General features: G+C 41.7%; 2 protein-coding genes across 7 annotated transcripts in view; both read left to right on the top strand.

The window, feature by feature from the left end:
- Window positions 1-2489: 2489 nt before the first annotated feature.
- On the top strand, window positions 2490-6298 carry CG3106 (uncharacterized protein). Of its 2 annotated transcripts, none has more exons than NM_001298131.1 (6): window positions 2490-3030; window positions 3969-4371; window positions 4439-4512; window positions 4578-5107; window positions 5194-5850; window positions 5915-6298. In NM_001298131.1, the coding sequence occupies exons 1-6, from the start codon at window positions 2742-2744 to the stop codon at window positions 6188-6190; spliced, it is 2229 nt and encodes a 742-aa protein (NP_001285060.1). In that variant the 5' UTR covers window positions 2490-2741; the 3' UTR covers window positions 6191-6298. The 2 variants fall into 2 exon arrangements, with proteins under 2 accessions (NP_001285060.1, NP_572577.1); NM_132349.3 differs by having other exon boundaries at window positions 2635-3030; window positions 5915-6297.
- Window positions 6248-20641, top strand: part of Ptpmeg2 (Protein tyrosine phosphatase Meg2) — a 32852-nt gene continuing 18458 nt past the window's right edge. Inside the window, exons 1-2 of one of the 5 annotated variants that reach the window (NM_001014728.4) lie at window positions 6248-6546; window positions 7227-7392. Coding sequence is in view for 4 of the 5 variants with exons in the window: in NM_132348.3 (NP_572576.1) it covers window positions 14795-14908 (114 nt within the window). In the remaining variant the exon portion in view is untranslated. Of the gene's footprint in view, window positions 6547-7226; window positions 7393-14616; window positions 14909-15167; window positions 15655-19467; window positions 19683-20641 lie in introns of those variants that run through there. The other 4 variants (NM_167197.3, NM_132348.3, NM_001201644.3 and 1 more) reach the window with 4 other exon arrangements.

Raw genomic sequence — 20641 nt, 5'->3', positions numbered from 1 at the left:
AAAATTATGAAATTAAAATGAATGATCATTGGGTTTGATTTTTTATGGGCGGATGTTTTTTTTTTTATATTTTATAAGTGGATCTGAATACCACAAGTGGGTGCTTCATTTCTAACTAATCATCGATGATTATATAAATTGCCGGAATGTCCGATCACTGTCCAAAAATAATGCTCGATAATCGAAATATACTATGCACTTCTTCCACAAATTTAAATATAACCCAATGGAATCGTAGTTGTTGATAAGGCAGCAGTTGCGTCTATGTTTGGGGAATTCAGAATCGAGAGCACCATTGAATTATTGGGTCGATATGATTCACATTCGTAGAAGGATTTATAGCCACTTAAGCTACGCTTCTCTTAACTGGAACATAGCACCTATATCGCCAGGCGGAAATCGGGAGAACTACGGCTGTTTGGGTGCGAAGTCCGTACCGCTCTTCCTATGTACATATGTACATATATGTATGTACATATGGTGCGGTTTAGGGAATTATCCGTTATTATCAACCATTGCCATCGTCACCTGGAAGATCTATAAATAATGTCTGGAAAACAGTTTCAAGTGCCGGCCAATTGAGGTGCTAAGTCCGAGGGATATATGTACATATGTGTGGTGATCGCATCGAATCGAAATCGAATTGAATAGAATTCGATCTCTGATAGCTCCATCTAAGGTGGACCAAAGTTCTATGGAAGCACAGGTAGGAATTATTGCTACTACAAAATGTAATCAATGTTAACCAATGGAAATTGGTTAATTGACTTAAAAGTTTCAATTCCGTACTCTAATTTAACACGAAGAATAGCCATTAAATTGGACAGGTGTTTAGTGAAAGCAACGAAAGGTCCACCCTAATCGACTGACTAGTACGAAAGACCTTCAGTGGGGGGTCGCAAAGTCCACATCAAGGCTAAAAGAAAAGGAAAACTTACGATGTTCTTTGCTACAATTGCATGGGCATTTGAGAGACTTACCCCCTTTTAGATAATGTTGCCACAGATTATATTCTCAGATTTCAGTGATTCGTGACATTATATGTAAGATTTTAGAAATATGATTACTTTTAATCAAAACCTAACCATATTTTGTCATAAAGTGTAAGATTTTGTAATCTTTATGTTCATTTTTTTTTCATGATTTTCCCCGGTAACCGAATCCAGTGATTCATTCATATTCATTCATCGAACTCAAAATGGCAGTTTACAGTTCCAGATTTTGCCCTGCAGACGAGCTTATCAACTAATTTATGGATCCCGAAGACCACTGAGATTTGTATTCCATTTAGGTGGAAAACTTTTGGTACACTTACTTTACAATGGTTTCCTGTGATGGTAAATTAGTAGAGCAAGCCAGCTGGTCAATAGGTAGTGAACTGGGTAATCTGCAAGCGGTAGATAAGATTCGGATTGGTAAGTTAAGGTGACAAGTACCCACCCAGTACCCAGGGTGCTCCCAACCACACCAAGCAAACCAATTTTGGCTCCTCACAGATGGTTTCCCTATCGATGGTTCCGCACTCCATTTGAAGTGAGTGTCATCCAATCCAAACGAATGCCACCACTCGATCTCAATAGACACGGGCAAGTGGCCTCTTGGATCGTAGATACGATTGCCTGATATGGTAAATGAAATAAGGCTGATTATGCTCCTTCAGCGGGTTTATCGACTCTTTTTTTTTTTTTTTGTTTACCTCCTTGAAATGTGGAGGCCGTGTGTCTCGATTGTGATTATTCAAATTCTAGGAAGTGTTTAGACCATTTCTGGGTTGCGGTTTTTGGGAAATCAGTTTACCACCTATCTCAACAGTTATGATAAATACATGTTTCATTATATCCTCGCTAAACTAAAGTTACATTTCATGCTTTATTCAAATCGTAATCAATATAATCATAATACCATTTTAATCTGTAACCTATTGGCCATTAATATTGTATATATTTATTCGAGTTTATAAACACTTAATCTGACAGAAAGGCTCATAGGCATTCCTCTACAATACATATCTATCGTTGTCCTTGGGAAACGCTTATCCAAATCGACCTTGACTTTCTATACAGACTGAAATGATCGTATAATTATCTGTGTCAGGTGTGCTGCTCGTGGGACCAAAGTCCATGTGCTTTGGGTAATTTAATTAAAGCGAATCTAAACTTTTTTCCATTGATAGTGGCATGATGAACTAACTAACTGTCTGCAATCTTGACCACAGTGCTGTGACTACTATTTTTTGTCTTTGACATGGATTTATGGACGGCGGATTGCGTTCACAAATCCGTTTGGAGAATCCAGTTCGCTCATATGAGGTAACCAAGTGGGTATTGGGCTGGATCGGATTGGGGGATTGGGCCAGATAAGACACACGCGGCGATAAGATGTGCAATGCAAGCCATTTGATTAGCAGACGCTGGTGGGGAGACGAGGAGAGGTTACCCCTTATCGGGGGTTTCCAAGACCAGTAGCTACCAATATTTATAGACTCCAGGGGCGGGCGTTGCTTGGTCATCGCTAGAACTGCCCACTCAAGTGCCCACTCCAGTCGTTTCGAAAACGGAACGGAACCGAACTCAAGCGAAAACAAAAAAAAAAAGAAACACTAGCCTATAAAAGGCATGCGATCTTTGCGATCGCCCACTCAGTAACACGAACCACCCTCAGGTGGCCGCGGCGCGCACTCCAGATCCCTAATCCCAGATCACTAATCACTATACCCACCGACAATCCACGCAAAAGGATTTATGATGGAGCATTTCGGTGTCCTGGCCGTCGTGCTGCTGATCGCGACTGCTGTCGGTGCCCAGGATACTTCGTCCAACTATCTGCTCACCGGTCACTCAACTCCGCTGGCCAGCAGCTTTGCCCACCAGTTCTTTACCTTGGCCTCGCAAAGCGCTGAGCTCGCCAATAGGACGAACACCCAGGTGATTCAAACCTACGAGGATCGCAACTACGACGATGAGCTCTGCGATCGGGATATCAACCTAATCAGGGATTCAATCAACAACTTGGAGGAGTGGGCACTGGAATGTAAGCATGTCTGGATGTAGTGTAGTAACGTTTTCTTTTTTTTTTTTACGTGTTTAGTTAGAGAGTGATCCATCCATATGCGAACGTTAGAAGTGTTCGTTCCAATTAAGATTATTCCGAAACAATTTTTAATTAAGTTGCCAGCAATTTTACAATCAATTCATGCATTATAATTCATGCCCCAATCCCAATCTTGGCTAAACATTTTCCTGGTGGGGCGGCTATTCATAAATCCAATTTAGCCTTGATTTCACTATTATGTGGGCCATAAATTTATATTTCAAATCAATTTCTATCGATTCAAATTGCTGCGATAAGATCTGGCTAATGCCTGCGAAAATTCCCACATGATAAGTTTCATTCGCATGGGAACATTTGTTATAATTTATTAACAAGATTAAGGAGATTAGAAACGAGACTGATCCGGCCACTTGATCTTTTGGCTCTCACGTTTCTTTTTCTATATTATTTTATTCAAAAAAAAAAAAAAAAAGCCCGTGAACTTTGATTGCTTTGCTTATTGCCCCCTGGCATTTCGCAATTCCATTCATAAGTCGAATGCAATTTACGACACTCATATATCAAACGGGAATATCAAAAGTGAACGAGGGCAGCGACAAACAATAAAGACCATATCATTATCGAGCCCCCTTAATCTGGATGTTTATCTGTGCTGCAAATCCCCAGCATAAAGCCTGCAGGTGGGGGGGACTCGAAAATCTTTAGCACTTCAAAAGTTCTTATCTACGAAGAGTGGTTTCATTTAGAACGTACTTCGGCACTTCTTCAAGTTAATGCAGTACTTGAAAACTTGAAAGTGGCTACTAAAAATTTGATGGACTGTTATTAGATTGTCAATGCTAACAATAGAAATCCACTCAAAAGCTCTGTATCTTTATGTTTCCTTTATATTTTTACACTTGCACATTTCCTTGCAGTTCCCGACACATGGGGTCGTTTGCCCATGGGTCTCTTCTGGGGACACACCATCAGCATGGGTCAGTACGAGGAGTGCGTAGCAGCTAGCTCTACCCACACCACAGAGATTCGTGGACAGTATTGCTTGGCTAGTTTGAACATAACTACGTTTTATCAATCGGTTAAGAAACGCGGCGAAGAGTTCTCACGTATTAGCTATAAGCAAACAGATCCGGAAGTCTTTGAGCTTGGCATTTGTGTTCCAAAGACATGCAGTGCTGCAAAGACCGAAAAATTGCTCAAGTACGCTATCACCCACTTTTATGGACAGGATGTGATGGAATCAAACTACACAATGGTGACGGAAGCGCGCTGCAAATACGATGCACCCATCGAGCTGCGCGGCATTGACATATTCGCAATGTGAGTACGAGTTTTTTTTTTATTTTTTTTTTATAGCAATCAATTACTAACGCAATGTTTTTCACAGCATTTTCTTCTCGCTGATCATCTTCTTCATGGTTGCCAGCAGTGTCTACGATTATATTCAGACCCGCAAAGGAGGTAAGTTGAGGATACTTCAGCCGCCGAAGAACATAAATCTAATGATAACCTTTTGATATCCTTAGCCCCCAAAAAGCCACTGCTGATCGCGTTTTCTGTACTGACAAATGCCCCCAAAATTTTCACCGTTAAGAAGGTGAACAATCCCAATGTGATTCACTGCCTAAATGGATTGCGTTGCTTTAGTATGATGTGGGTGGTATTTGGCCACGGCTATATGACCTTCTACGATCTGCCACACATCAACAAAAACAAATTCTACACCTGGGTGCAGACCCCCTATTCGATGTTGGTCCAGAACGGCTCGCTTTGCGTGGACACGTTCTTCTTCATGTCCGGTCTGCTGATGTGCTGGGGTGCCTTCCGTGAAATGGAGCGCACCAAGGGCAAGCTAAACATCCCGATGATGTATTTCCATCGCTACATTCGACTTACGCCAGTGGTGGCCGTCGTCGTTCTGTACATTATGTCACTGTATAAGTACTCGGGCGCCGGACCCATGTGGTTCAAGCTGGGCACCCAGGATAAGAGGTGTGCCGACACCTGGTGGGCAACGCTGATCTACGTCCAGAACTATGCCTTCCCCTACAGCATTGTAAGTGACTTGTTGCGTAGGTTGTTGGTCCTTCAAGTCGAGTTTCCAGACTAACAAATTCTAATATCTCATTCTCTTATCCATAGTGCATATCTCAATCGTGGTATTTGGCCGTGGACACCCAGCTGTACTTCCTTTCGCCGCTGTTCCTCATTCCGCTGTGGAAATGGGGAAAGAAGGCCTTGGTGCCCATCGTGATCGTACTGATCTTGTGCTTGGGTGGAACTTTCGCCACCTTTATGTTGAATGACTTTACGCTTTTCCGCGTGCAGGACGATCAAGTGGATCTGCGACAGCGGTTGACCTACTATCCAACGCACACTCGAATTCCCACTTGGTTGATTGGCGTGATCTTTGGCTACTTCCTGTTTACCCGTAACCGTGGACGCCAGATTCCGATGTCCAAGCCACTGGTGCTGACCGGTTGGTTCGTGGCCTTCGGAACGATGTTGGCCTGCATGTGGGGACCATACTGGCGCATCCTGCCGGATACTCCCGACTCGCCCCTGATCGAAGGCGCATTCTTTGAGCCCCTGAGCAGAACGTCGTGGGCTCTGTCCATTGGTTGGATCGTTTGGGCCTGCTACAATGGTCACGGCGGTCTGGTCAATGACTTCTTGTCCTGGGGATTCTTCACGGGCTTCAGCCGACTGTGTTACTGTATGTACGTCATTCATCGCATTGTCCAGCTGGTCAACGCCGCTCGTCTGCAGACAGATACCCACTTCTCCAACTACGATGCGGTATGTAACGATATTTATATTGCTACTTGATGGGCTAAACTAAATGCTTGCACTCCCAATTTAGATCCTCCGCTGGTGGCATGACTTTGGCATCACCCTCACCGCCTCGATCTTCGCCACCTTGGCCTTCGAGGCACCCATTTTGGGCATCGAGAAGGCCATATTCGGCAAGCCGGCGCCCAAGAAGCCATCTCCCGGAGAGCTGGCCAAGGCTGCCCCGGTGGCAGCCACTTCTGCTTCCGCTGAACCGGAACCGGAAGCCAAACCCGAGTCCGTTGTGGAGACCAAGACGGAAATAGCGCCCGTTCCCACCAACGAAGAGAATCCATCCAAGGCCTAGACTCTGCAGCCTTAGCACGATTTTTTTTTCACCATGCGAACCAATTTTTTGTGTGTAGTTAGTTTAATTTATTAAACATTTTAAACAATAAAACGATTCATGTATTTATACCAACTGTTAAAAGCGCTGTAGCGTAACATCTCTGTTAAGAAAAGCGCCAATGCGGCCGAAAAGGGAACATTGCCATGTGTAACCAAAGCTCCACCTAGATAGTAAATCGATGCATCGCTTAGCATCGATAACGACCGAGAACATCGAAAGGTATCGACCCCACAAAAGTCATCGATGCCCAATGCATCGATGTTTATTCACATCACTAGCTCTACGGTAAAATGGAGGCAGAACAACAAGAATTCGTAAGTTCCGTTCTCAAAGTAAACCAAACAAACATATAAATATTGTTTATACGCGTTACTGTGCCACCTTGCCGCCCACTGGCACAACACGCATATTTGCCAGTGCGTACTGGTGATCGTCATGGGTTAAACAAAACAGGACTTGCAACGGGAAAACCTTAATAACAGAAAGGCTTAACGAAACGTTTACCGAAATTTTGCGTGCGTGTTTCAACCTGTATTCGTATGGCAGTGTGCTTGTGTGTTTTTCTTTATGCGAGCTTACCTGTGTGTGTGTGCTGTTGGGCAAACTTTTTGTGTGGCGGTATTTGTGCGTTTGTTCCGCAATTGCAATGTTTGTGCACTGCAAGTGTGTGTTTGTGCGTGTTTATGTCGGTTAACACGTGCCGCCCCAGCCCCTCTGCTAATCGCTCCGTCTCCTTTCCTCTCGCGCATTCCGTTGCAGCTCTCTTATCACTGCAACAACAACAAGAGCGCCTGCTTGTGCGTGTTACGTGTGTGTGTGTGTGTGTATTTGTATGTGGGTTCGCTTCATTAGGGAAAGTGATTTCCGGAGTGCAGTTGTTGTTGTTGTTACTGTTGCTCTTGCAAAAGGGTCAAAAACCGGTTTAGTTGCAAGCGAAATAGGAAAAACGCTTTCCCTTCGTTAAAATAGCAGCTTTATTTTCTTTTTTTTTAAGCCGACCAATTTTGCATTGGACAAATCTTTGCTCCCAATACCACTGTCAAACACACACACACACACACTGGTGCACAATTGTACTGCCATTGTTTGTTTAATCACTTAACGGGTGTGAGAGAGATGGAGGAGTGACAAGAAGAAGAGCGGAACGACTGAGGGATCGTGTAAATATATTAATTTAATTGGGATTTTTAATTCCTCTTTAAAATGCGCTTGGTAATTTTTCAAAATATTCCATACGATTTTACGAACTAAAAATCACGGAAAAAACATTATTCTGTCTTTAAGCTATTCTAAAAAAAGGTAATATTTATTAAAATTATAGTAAATATATAAATATATTTATCTTACATTTAGATAACCATTTTTCTACGGACAAGTTTGTAAAACGTATTCAACTACATTTATAGCTTAAAAGAATTTTCAAATTGGCTAAAAGTTTCTTTGAAATTTGTTCGCAATTCTTGCATTAATAGTTTCTACAACGAAATTCTTTTGTAGTCGCCAATTTTTCCGAATTTTTCTTTGCATTTTCCCCACTCCAATCGGAAGTAGCGTTGTTTATGTGCTTTCCCGATAATTTATTTATTTTCTTCTCGAGATTTTCCCATCTACCGGCATCGTAAATTCGTATTTCTTTGGAAATCTTATTTTGGGGCTTTCAAAATTGCTTTAAGGCGAAATTATCATTCATGCAAAATGTATCGTTGTTGTTGTTGTTGTTGCACGTCATGAGGTGAGAAAAAAAAGAGAAGGTCAACTTGTGGTTTATTTTCTGATTTGCCATCCATATCACGCGATCTTACTTTGGATTGAAAATCACTTACATACATATTTACATATAGGAATTGTTCTGAATTCTCAAACCATTAAATAGGCAGCGGTGTATTTGAATATGAACAAATGTATATATGGGTATACAAATTCTAATCAATTAACTATCGACGCAGTGCTATAATTATTTATAATTAATCAGTTCTTTGTGCAATTGCCGTGGATTTTATTGAATGTGAGGAAGACTGACAAGCGAACTTCATATCCCAATTAAACTAATTGATAGATTTCAATTATTATTGAATTCAATGGAAGCGAAATGAGAAATTCCCAGGACTCGGAATTCAATCGATGGATGGATAATCCTGACAGCGACATCTCCTGCTGGAATCCTTTGATTGCTTACACCGCTTTCTCCTACATTTTTTTTTTCACGCAATTTGCACATATTTCGCGTGCGCACAATTGATTTCACTTGAATTGACATTACTAACTACAAATTGTTGCGTTCTCATTGTTGCACATGTACTTGCCAACTTTTGTGGATGCCACCACCACCACCGCCGACTGTCCGTCCGTCAGTCAGTTAGTCTGTCTGTTCGATGCATAAATCAAATTGCTCATAAAAGGGGCAGACAGTCGGGCAACAACAATGACAACACTTCAGCCGCCTCTCTGGTTCTTGGTCCTCCATTGGGTTCCATGTGTACGAATACATTTATTTGTGCATTAAATTCGCCAGTGGCTCTGTTTTCTGCTTTTGAAAAGGGGAACTCGTAATATTGGTTTAAACATACCGTTGCATTCTGCATGAACATCTTTATAAGTAATCTTGAATTGAAATGGCAAGGGAATTCCTTGAAATATAAGTGTATTAAAAGTATTATAACTTCCAAGCACACAATATTTAATAATTATCCATTGATTCCTTAGGCGCTTTAGTTTTCCCCATTCAAATGCAATCCCCAAAACGAATTTGATACGAACCCTTTGTGTGGATTTTTTTTCAACTCTACCTCTGCGCTGCGAGCGCTTACAAAGTTATGAAATATTTGTGTCCCATTGCAGTTGACTGCTCGTCCTTTTCATTCCCGCCGCAACTTGGCTTCCTTCCTTCCTTTCCTGCCAACATCATCATCATTCTGCCCTTTTCGGTTGCCCTGGATTTATTATGGCATCCTTGTGCCGGGATTTTGAACCCAGCCCAGCCCAAAGTACAATAACCCAGGGCAAAGCGGGGCAAGGCAGCCATAGCCACAGCCGAAGGATGATGATGTGGATGGGGATGAGGGCTGGGGATGTGAATGCGGTGGCGGTGGCGGCAGCCTGTTGCTATGCCTGTTCTTGATTCGACTGGGCTTCCTCATTTGCGTTGATTAAGCCGCGAGGTCTGTGCCACAGATAGCGGCCACAATAACTTTCATTAAAAGCGAAAAAGCGGAGAATATAAATAAAATGGAAAATAAACACTAGAACGTTGTGCAACTGGCCCCATGTGTGTTCGCTTGCTGGAAATGGGTCAGGCCCAGTAGTCGTCCTCATGCCCATGCCCATGCCCATGCCCATTCCCATTCCCATTTCTATTCCCAATCCCAGTGCTCTTTCTCTTATCATAGCCCATAGCACAGAACCAAGCCCACAATCCAGCCAAAGTGGAACAGACGCCCGGACCGAAATCAAAACTGGAACGGTGTTTTGGTTGGATTGGATGGGAGGGGTGTCTGCACCTTTTTTCTTTCCCGCCCATTTTCTGGGTGCCCCGAGCGCCTAGCAAAAATAACATTCAAAAAATAAACAAGCTGGCGAAAAATACATAATAAAAAAAAAAATTATGAAACGAAGAGCAAAGACAGGCTAACAAATGCGCAAAAAAAACTACAAAAGGTGTCGTCTATCCACAGAATTCATCTGCCTGGCTTTAACCCACTAAACTCTAACTAAATAGCACTAAATACTCAAACTCAGAAAACTAAATGGATGGTCGTAAACGTTGTATGTTATAAAGACACCAAGCAACCTAATCTCCTTGGGTAAATTAAATACTTCGTAACTCGCCAAACTTTTGGCGATTCTCTCAACTCAAATGCTAGGAATATGGAAACCGTGTTTGCATATGGAAAATTCTGTTGCGCAATTTCTGCGATTACTACAGTTCACTACTTGCCTGCGGATATTTATGGTATATATGTATACATACATATATAAACATATAGGCAAGAAAATCTGATTGTTCGAGAGTATTTTATTGATACTCGACTCGTATGGGTGCAAGTGGAATGGATTGTTTTGAATAGTTTGCGCTACCTACTTGTATATTATTCTAAATGGTATGAATATGTGTTTACTTTTTTTTTCGTCTAAATATAGTTTAGGCTGTTTACCAGACGCGCTGAGCTTAGCGTCTATGTTGTATTGCTGGATTCGAGTCTCGAATTTAATTGGATAAAAGTTGTACATATGTCTTGCATCGGCGCTCTTAGAACAAAAGTCTAATTTTAAGAACTATTAATTGTGGCTTAATCGTAATGTGCACCCTATTAGCCTGTGTACCTACTATATATAACCCGGCAATCTCCGAGCTTACTGCATTGTTAACCCTTCGATTGTTTGCCAACCAATTGCTCCTCATCTCCGGGGATGTGTTTGCCACCAAAGTGGGTCAATGAATGGAGGATGCAGTCTGGCTATCTGAGTGCGGCCATTTTAATCGTGGCCAGATTCCAGGTCCGAGGTTTATTACGATTTTCCATTTACTTATGGATAATTGGAGCTATTGCGATTGCTTGCCAGCGCTTCTCCGGCCAATACGGAGAGGAGTAGAACTTGGTGTGCAGCTAGGGCATTGTGTTTCGCTTTTTGTTGTTCGCCTACATGCCATGCCTCCATGCCAATCATGCAGGTTGTTGAACTCCCTCGACTCGCACACTCGCATGTGACCGACCGGGTGAGTGGCTCTCAGAGACCAGAGGCGGAGCTCTTCGCATCCGTCGCTAGTTTATTCTGATTCTGATTCTGGATCCGAATCCCAATCTGGCGCTGATGATGCTCCTCCTCGGAGCTTTAGATGCTGGCGTGGATTTGGCCTGTGTTGTTGCTTCCGCAAAAAGATTTCTTCGCTAGTACAGTGGTAATTGGATAATGCAGTCTAGCTAAACGGGAAATTTAAAATAGTCTTAGAATAATAATAATGCATCGCATATATATAAAGCTATCATATCTTTAGTCTTCTTAAAAGGCAAGTTTAAAATTTATTATATGAATTTTAAATTTGAAACAAACATTTAAGATCTTTTAAGAATTTAACTGGGTGCTTATGCAGAAACGTTCATATTGTTAGGACTATCAATCAGGCTGAGTTTGATTTATAGAGAATTTACTGTAGTGTATCTGATTTTTTTTGGCCTTTTCTATATCCCTTTTTATTTCTTAGGCTCTTCTCAGTTCTTTGGCTTTCTTTTGCGCAATTACCAGCAAAGTTTGTGGCCTCGCTTTGCTTTACTTTTCCCCGCTGTTGGCTCTTTACACACAAATATATAGTTTCTAATGCGAGGGCTCCCATTGTCTGAGTCTCCATTTCCGCTGTTCTTCACCAAGCCCCCATTCCGCGACCCCTCCCCCCCCCCCCTCCGTCCACCCAGCGCATTGTGTCGTGCTCAAGTCTTCATTGCGATATATTCTCAATTGCATTTGGACCACGGCCTGACAATGACATGTGTCCCCATCTCGTCCGTATCTTTCATTTTCCATCTCTCATCTCTTGACTCCCAACTTGTCTTGATCCTATCCTCAACACTTTCGAATGCCGCGGGCTTTTAGCCATTTCTAACAAAAATCAAAACTAAAGGTACACGTAGAAAAGTAGGCAAATGTTGTTGACTGGCGAAAGTTAATTCAAAAGGTTTATTTAACTTATAGCTACTATAGCTACTATAGCAACTTATAGTTGACGATTGTTAAGTTGATTTATTAGATGCTGGCATATCTGAGCAATACTCATATTTTCATATTTTTTTCCACGTGTAAAATCTAGAAGAAGATGGCAGAATCCAAGTTGAAAGAACTCTTAGGGGGCATTGTTGCTCTTTTTTCGCTTTTGATTGGTTTGACCGATTTACATTGTGCAAAAGAAATGAGTTTTTGGGGGAGTTTTTGTACATATGTATGTATGTCTGTGTGGAGGTATAGAGCGCCAAATGTGAGGACCGAGGGGGCTTTTCATGGCCTACATAGGGGCTCCAAAACATGTTTGCCGTTGGTTTCTACAACATTTGGCTCTCCTGTTCAGAAGTTTTTTAGCCATTTCTGATAATTAAAAAGGCAAAATTTCATTTGTTTTGTTTGCCCATTTGCTACTCTAAAGCTGTTATGCTCCCTTGGCAGTTTGCCCATCGGCTGTGCCAAAAGCATAAAACGAAATGGACAGGAGGGCGGAATGGACTGGATACATGGCAGACTTAATTGTGGACTCAGTCTGGAGTGGAGGGGGTACTAATAGGGAATCTCACAGGGCTACCAAATACACTTACAGTTTATTTATTCTGCTTTGGAATTCCACATTTACCTGTAAACATTTGATATTAGTTTATAGTTATTTAGTACTCTGTTACTACGTTTTTGGAACTGTTCACTTAAATGATCTCCAAAACAGTACCTAGAAACTTTTTATTCAGTTGAAAATAAGCAAAGTAATATTGTCAAAGTACCGCGAATCTTGCAAGCACTTTCTTTGGACATATGTACATCTTGAATTTAAATTACTAACTTCGTAATAAAGCAGTTTTAAGTTGGGGGCATGACATAAGAAGTCTTCAGCTGGAGAAATGGAGAATGAGAAATGCTTTCAATTGCTCAGCTTAGTCACGTTCCACGGCCAACTGGAGAAATATGTCGCATCATCGAAGGGCAGCTACCAGGTTGTTTTTTGTTCGTTGGTTTTCGGGGGTTCCGAATCTCGCTCCATTGCGCAATCGTATAGATAGAAATAATGAGATGGTGGAGGGGGAGGGGGGTTGAATGATAATGCCCCTAATCCCATTTGTGATCACTTTCTATGAGGAATGAGGTCAACAGCAGTGGCTAATTTGTGGATCAAACTCGTTTTGAGGGCGCCAAACACAGTCGCAATTCGCTAAATAGACCAAGCTAGCAAAAATTAAATATATTATTAACGTAATATTTGAATTTACTAAATAAAACAACTTAACCAACTTTTCAGAGCTCTACTTACTGCTGAGCCGTTGTTGCCCTTACTGATGTCCCACTGTAGCAATCAGATCGATTCATCGGTATTAACATATGTGTGTTTAAGCTGCGTTGATTTCTTTTCGATGCGGATTTGTGTATAAAAACGCATTGAAAAGAAAGTTTTCTGCTCTACAGCTGCCACAACAATAGTAGCTATAATAGTTATAATATTATTATAACAACAACACCAACAGCGAAGCGTGATGCTTGAGGCCTTTGTCTTGTCTCAATGTCACGCCCCTCGGTTGAAGAAAGGGGGGAGGGGGCCCGGCTTGGAGGTACAGAGACAGAGTTAAGCGAGCGTTTTGTTTAAATAATCGAGAGACAGGCGCGCGCAAACACAAGAAAGCGTAATAATAATGAAAAATAATAACAATAATCATGCGCAAATGGTAGAAAACAAAACGCACTCGCATATGCACATACCATGTATACATACATATGTATGTACATATGTACATATATGTATGTATATGATTCGTACGCGAAGCAAGTGAAATTTTAACCAGCGACACTCGAAACTGGCGAAATTTCTTAACACTTTCATAAGAAGTCATGAGCAGCGGCCAAGAAAATAAATTAAATTAAGCACAAAAGCCGCTCAGAGCGAGCCGTGCCTTTGGGCATTAAGATTTAAGCTTGATTTAGTTATTTTCCTCACATTTTTTGCCCCCCATTTCCACTGTCGGTTGCCAGCTGAGCTCGCTGCGCACTTCTGTTAGAATGCAGTGGGACCTCCCTGTGGAAGTAGGATTGCTTACATTGATTTCTTTCATTCAAAAGTTATTATTGAACAACTCGCAAAATTCATAGGCTGATTTAGAACTAACATTTCAAATCAGACCTTTAATGAAGAAAGTTTTTACTACGAGAGGTTGGATTTTGGGCGGTTCTACTGTACTTGCTGGCAATTAACAGATCATGATCACTGTTAATGGGCATCCTTTTAATCTTAACATGGGCTCCCGTTTTCTCCTCTCTCTCTCTCTCTCTTATTCTCTCTCGCTCTTCCGCCGGCTGACATTGAACTGTGTCAGTGGCAGCGACAACAACAGCGACAACGCCTTGTAATGGGGCGGACTGCGCAGCTCCACTCGCTCAGCCTCTCACCGCACCACAGTGGGCAAAGTGGCTTTTCAGATGGAATACGTTTTTATTAGGTAGTAACTCATATTTTTGAAAATGGTGAATATCTTAGCGTCTTAAGCTTAAATGTGGAATTTGGAAAATGGTAAACAACTGTATTAACCAAAACTAGATTACCTGTTTGACCCACTGTACTCTCCTCTTTCTCTTCTGCGCATGCGCAGCAGCTCTGTCGACGCCGACAGAGGCTGCTGGCTGCGTTTCTCGCTGTTTCGCCGTTCGCTGTTCATTGTTTGTTGTCAGTCGACGCGCGTTCATCTCATCTCATCCGCCTCGTGCGCTCGCGTCTGTTCGCTGTGATGTGGAATTAAATTATTATTATTATTTATTTATTTGTTTTTGTGCGTGTGTGTGCAATATAGTGTTTGTTCCAGAGTGTGGGTGTGTGAAAAATGCCGTAAAATGCAGCAAACGCAATGGAATAAGGACAGGCAGGAGGATAGAAACAACAATAGCGGCAGCAGGAGCGAGCAGGATAGCGGCTGTCATCGGCGTCTTTTCCTGTGCATTGCCAAGGTGTGTGTCAGTGTGTGCGTGTGTGTGCACACTTCCATCTCATTCTTACATATGACTTTGATTTTTACTTTCTAAGCTTTGCTTTAATTTTCTCTCACCTCAGGATGCTCTCTTTTTGCGTAGTTCTCTCTCTAGCACACCGAAAAAAAACTAATATAAAATAAAGAAAGAATACATTTAGTCAGAGAACCCTATGATGTTCTATTAGGTTTAAAGATTTGTTTTTTTTTTTGTCAAGCGAAATGCACATTTAAGTTACTTGATTAATTTTCTATTTTCTGCAAGCCAATGTCTTTTCCTCCTGTGTAGGCACTCTCTTCTTGCATCGTTTTTTCTTTGCCTGCGCTATTTATAGATAGTTTTTCTTGCCTTTTTGGCTCCTTCTGTTCCTTTTCAACTTGTTGCGCTCTCTCAAGCTTCAATATATGTGTTCTTCTGCTGTTCTTTCTTCTCTAGTTCATTAGCATCGAACAAAGACTTCTGCGAAGTTGGCTTCTTTCCACCTGAAAATTACCGGGAAAGCGAGATGAACACACACTCACTCACTTATCTCAGCTGCTGTATTTGTCTTAAGAGAGAAAGAATGGATTCATTTCAGTTATACGAAGTGACTATCTTATCTGAACTGGTGTTAAAAAAAATCGAGAATTAAATTGCCTAATACCGCGAAACAAGAGAGTCAGATCTACGAAATTGAGATATTGCTAATGGTCTTTTTTTTCACCAGCCATTAAATTGGAAAAATGGTCAAGTACAACCATTTCCTGTCAATTGCCTCTAAAATACATATTCGGCTTACTCATTCAAAACCCTATGGAATTTGTTGTTATTACAAAACACCTACACCTTGCGTTTCCGTATGTTGCACTTAAACATTCTAATTACTCATACGTTTCTTCCCATGAAATATGCTTACAGATAGTTTCGAAATTCAAAGCAGCTGTTGTTTTTAGTAGTATGAAATCATGTTCCATTAGCTTTTTTAGCCGCGTAATCAAACAGCTGGTTTCTTTTTATTTCGCCTCGCATTTCTTTTGCTATTGGCCAAATTCCGTTTGGAACTCGGATTCGAACCCATATGTAACACATCTCATCGCACAAGAAACCCAAGAAACATGAGGCAAACGGGAGACTCGACATCAATTCGCATGCAAATGAAATTTCGCCGCTTCTTCGTTGGATTTCTTTCTAAAAGCATTTGTTCATATGCAAATGGGCGTGGCGAAAGGGGGGGGGGGCTGGCTAAGAAGGGGGGCTCTTACGATAGACAATGAAGATAAACCGTTTGAAAAGCATAGTTGTTGTTCTTGAATGAAGTCTTGGTTTTAATGAATCTTGAAATTGGAACTTATTTGTAATAAAATGTCTCTAATAACATAATATTTAATTTCAAACAAAATTTGTATATTTTTATGCGACTATTACGGTAGTGGTTCGCCTTAGAGAGGTCATACTGTAGCGGCAAAATATGAACTGAGCGGTCTTTTGTCCAGCTCCAAGTTGCCACTATCCGCTATGGGGTCAGCTCTTCTCCGCTGCGCTTGTCATCCCACAAACCCCAACATATCACGCCCCGTAAACCAATTTGCGACTGCGCATTAAGCGGAAGCATAATAAATGCGCTTTAGCAGAGCATTTCGAATCAATTGCGAAAGTGTGAAAGGAAGTAGCCCCTCCTGCGAAAAACCCCTTCGTTGTGCGTCGTTTCCTGCTGGAAACTGTGCAATATTCTCAGACAACAATCTGTCAGCAATATCCTGCATCCTGTGAAAGGAAATCGTCGAAAGGAGCCGGAATGAAGCCGTAAATAATGGCGAAAGCCTCGTTTGATGATCCTGTGGGAGGGTCTGGTGCATTCACTTAATGGGGGTTAATATCCGAACTTGCTGAATGGCTACAGTAAGGGAAATGGAAAGCCAAAACAAAGCGAAAGGGGTAGGTGTGATAAAGATGGACTTTTGTTTAAATTCTACTGTAAGCATCCTTTACAGGGCTTTGAATTGTAGCAATTTAACATTGCGGATGGTTAAATAGTTAATAATATACGAATTCTAAAGCTGTGTTTCCCCTTTCTCTCGTGACCGACCAACTGTTGTCAACTCACTGACCAAGTGCAATTCAGCGTTAAATATATACATATTCTGATTTAATGCTCCATTTGCTAAGGAGCAATTGTTCACGACCAGATTAGTCAGCAATGAAATCATAAATGATGAGTGATCTGTGCACGGTAACTACTATGTTGATCAGACAGATAGATATGGCTGCTGCTCGATGTTAGTTAGTTTCTCCAACCAATCTGCATGGTGTTTGGTCTATGGGTTTCAGTTTTTCCCCAAGCGAATCTAACTAACTATCTGGCTGACTGAGAGTTTTCCGATCGCTGATCGTTGGCTGATTTTCAGAACAAGCAGCAACCAGTGGCTTTCATGCTCAGAGTCCGTTAACAGAAGAGTCTTCTCCAGAGATCGGAGACACCGATTTAGCTATGGCCCCAAGCGGTTTTACAGTTTCCAGGTAGAACCGAACTAACCGAACGATCCGAACGAAACGGATTGGAACAGTTTTGCCAGGTCTGTCGCTTTTACTTTGCATGCAAACAGTTAAGAAGACTGGTCGTAGTTGTTGGTTCGTTGGTTGGTTGGTTGGTTGTTGCTCTATTAACTGGCTCTGGCCAAGAGATTTACGTTGACTGTAATCATAACCATAACCAGAACTCAAAGTCGAACTGTGCACCGAAACCGGAAGTGAGTGAACCGCCTTCCGTCTTTGCGAGCTGCTTTCTAGATTTCTTTCTTTAGCATCAGGCTAATTGACAAACAATCTTTTGTTTATGCTGATGTTTTAAAGCGATATTTTAAGAAGTTATTTCTGCACCCGTACTTTATCCATTCTTAATAACAATAGGTTAAAAAAAAATTGTAAAAATTAAGATTAATTATTCATTTCTTCAACATGGTAAAAGCTCCTCCAGAACAAAACAACCTAATGATCTTCTCACTTGATTGATTAAGATATTTTCATGGAAATGATACATCTGCAGCATACACATCACGTATGTCCACCCTTTGCTGACCCATTCCATTGAACTTAGTCACAAATTCGGGGCATTCGGGCGACTCTCTCCGATAAACCTTTTTGATTTCCAGTCCGGCCCCGCCCCGCTCCGCTGCGCCCCCGTAATCCCCGCGTGCCAAAAGTGAAAGTAGCGCCCGCGGGGCCATTAGCGGGTATCCAAAATTAGACACGACTTGGTGACCTGTTGGCCTAGGCCAGCTACTAACTGCAAGAAAACAACAACAAACCCACAACCGACGGATGACACATCATAAACAAATACCGCATACCCACTTCCACTCAGTATTTGTGTTTGTTTTCTTTTTTCTTTTTTGCTTTGCTTTGCAAAGTTAATAGTCCAATTACGGATCAAAGGACTTGAATTTCGACTCCTGAATGGATTTATTTAGTCATTTCCCTCGAAACGAATGAATTGAATATCTTATGTCATAACCATTAAGCCCCTGTTCCAGACTCCGTTGCGATAATGTATTCGTAGAAAGAGGCGAGATAAACAAACGTGATCGCTGGGAAAGAGGTGAGGATCATAAATACGATGACGCATAGCATCGCTCACCTCTCTTTTGGGTCCACATCATCCGAATCCGTTTCAAAGGAATCCCTGGACCCGCACAGTGGGAAAAATAACATGCTAATGACGAAATTACTTATTACTAATTAAGTAAACCATTATCTTTAGCCAGGAAAACCTTTTCTAACTGAAACATCATTTCAGTAACTGCTCGTAAAAAAAGCTTGCAAATTCATTTGCAAAAATTAATGACTATTTTCCAATATTTGTCGTGAACTTGCATTTTTTGTTTTCGTGTTGCAAAAAATACAAATTAATTGGTAACAATTCGCGCGAGAACGTGAGCTGCTAGAGTAATTCATGCTAATTGATAGGCTGCGTTTCATTGAATGGGAACTTCTGCGAACTCTTCTCGCAGATAAAAAGCTCGAGTTCTCACGAACACAATTTGCTAGATAACTTATCGCTAGCCGCAGCACTAATCAAACATCGATGTTATCGCCGATCTGGCCCACTGTGCACCGGTCGAAGGGTGACATATGGTGGCTCCGGTTCCGTCTCTGTCTCCGCCGGCGACTCCCGCATGACTCAAATTGTTGGTATGCCTCCGCTGGCGCCGCCCGCGTCTCCGCTTCCGAGAAAACGCTCAACGTGTTCTCTGCCCCTGCAGTTCGTTAACCGCAGCAGCGCAGCGGCGGCGCACTTAGCGAAAAATTCTAGGAGTCTTCATAAAAATAAAAAAAAATGTTCCTCCTAGCTAATTGTAAGCATCATGCTAGCATTCCATTTTGAACCGGAATGACTTACTTAAAAACTTGTTGGTCTTAACACAAGACGTGCGTTTCTCCCGGTGTAACCGCTATCAGTCAGTCGATGACGATGACGACGCCGACAGCGCTGTTTTCCGCTCTGCCCGGCGATCGAATCCAAGTGGAATCCGACTGTTTGCAGTTTTCAGTATCCAAGAAACTTCGGACGCGTCGTGTTGCCAAAAGGGAAGTGCAAAGTGGCCAATAGTTAAGATCGATTAGGAGAGACTCCATATCTATATTTCTGTGCCCAAAGGATATATCCTATTTTTGTTCAAGTGTCTTGATAGTGCGAATGTTCGAAAGGTGATTTGAGTTGAGCACTAACAGACAGACCATGGTGCATCTGTATCAACGACGTCGCAACCGCGAACAGGTGGGTTATGATCCGTTCCAAACGGTACCATTCAGTTCCGTTCTACGTTTTGTAATGTATATATAGATACATATTGCTCGTGCTCGTGTCTGGCATATGGATTCTCTAATTAGTTGGTGCAGAAAATCGCTAGCATAGGGAAGACCCAGCTATACTTTTTTTTGTTTTGCATTAAATGAATCAATTTTCAGTCGATGAAATTCGCACCTGTTTAATGGCAAGCGAAAAAGAACCGGCGTAAAAAAAACATTGGAAATCCAATAACGAGAGAGTCAGATAAAGAAATAAAACCTCAATTGGTTCCCCAATAATGACGAATTGCTTTAATTGAGCAATTCTCACAAGCGAATAATGTTTTAATTTCGTTGATCCGATACTTTCGTGGCGTGTATCGAATTGCATTAACCTTGATGGGAAACGGGGTCAAAAGAACACACACACACCCCCCCACCCCCCAAAATAACGATTGAACCATTAAGAAATGAATGAAACTTGCACTTTTCACCAGGAGTACAAATGTATGTACATTGCACACCCAAAGATATAAAAACATTGCCATATACTTGAGGAAATTTCCAGAGACAGAAGATTATTCGACTGAAAGCGGAAAAGCCAGAAGGTGGCACATCTGTTGATATATCCCATTTACACACTTAATCTCGCCCCATTTCGAGGCAGATAAGGTGGGCCACAGTGCAATGGCATTGTACAATGTATACATAGTGTACAGTATATACATATGTACATACATATACAAATACATATATTTGCATTATTGGCAATGATGTGATCGTAGGCGCGAGGCATTAGCTTAAAATGAAGGATGATCACCGTGTTTAATTGCACATCATCACGAAGTCGTGAGAACACAGAGTTTGCATCACTCCATAAATTGCACAAATTTACGATCCGCAGGCTCTGAACTAGTTCCGCTGATCATAAAGTTGGCGGTTTTATTG

The sequence above is a fragment of the Drosophila melanogaster genome, chromosome X (assembly GCF_000001215.4).
Source record: "Drosophila melanogaster chromosome X".
Lineage (NCBI taxonomy): Eukaryota > Metazoa > Arthropoda > Insecta > Diptera > Drosophilidae > Drosophila > Drosophila melanogaster.
This window is presented reverse-complemented; position numbering and strand designations above follow the sequence as displayed.

Coding starts and splice junctions, on each gene's coding strand:
- CG3106 (NM_001298131.1), top strand. CDS start 2,742: ATGATGGAGCATTTCGGTGTCCTGGCCGTCGTGCTGCTGATCGCGACT. Junction 3,031..3,968: donor GGAGGAGTGGGCACTGGAAT/GTAAGCATGTCT, acceptor ATTTCCTTGCAG/TTCCCGACACATGGGGTCGT. Junction 5,851..5,914: donor ACTTCTCCAACTACGATGCG/GTATGTAACGAT, acceptor CTCCCAATTTAG/ATCCTCCGCTGGTGGCATGA.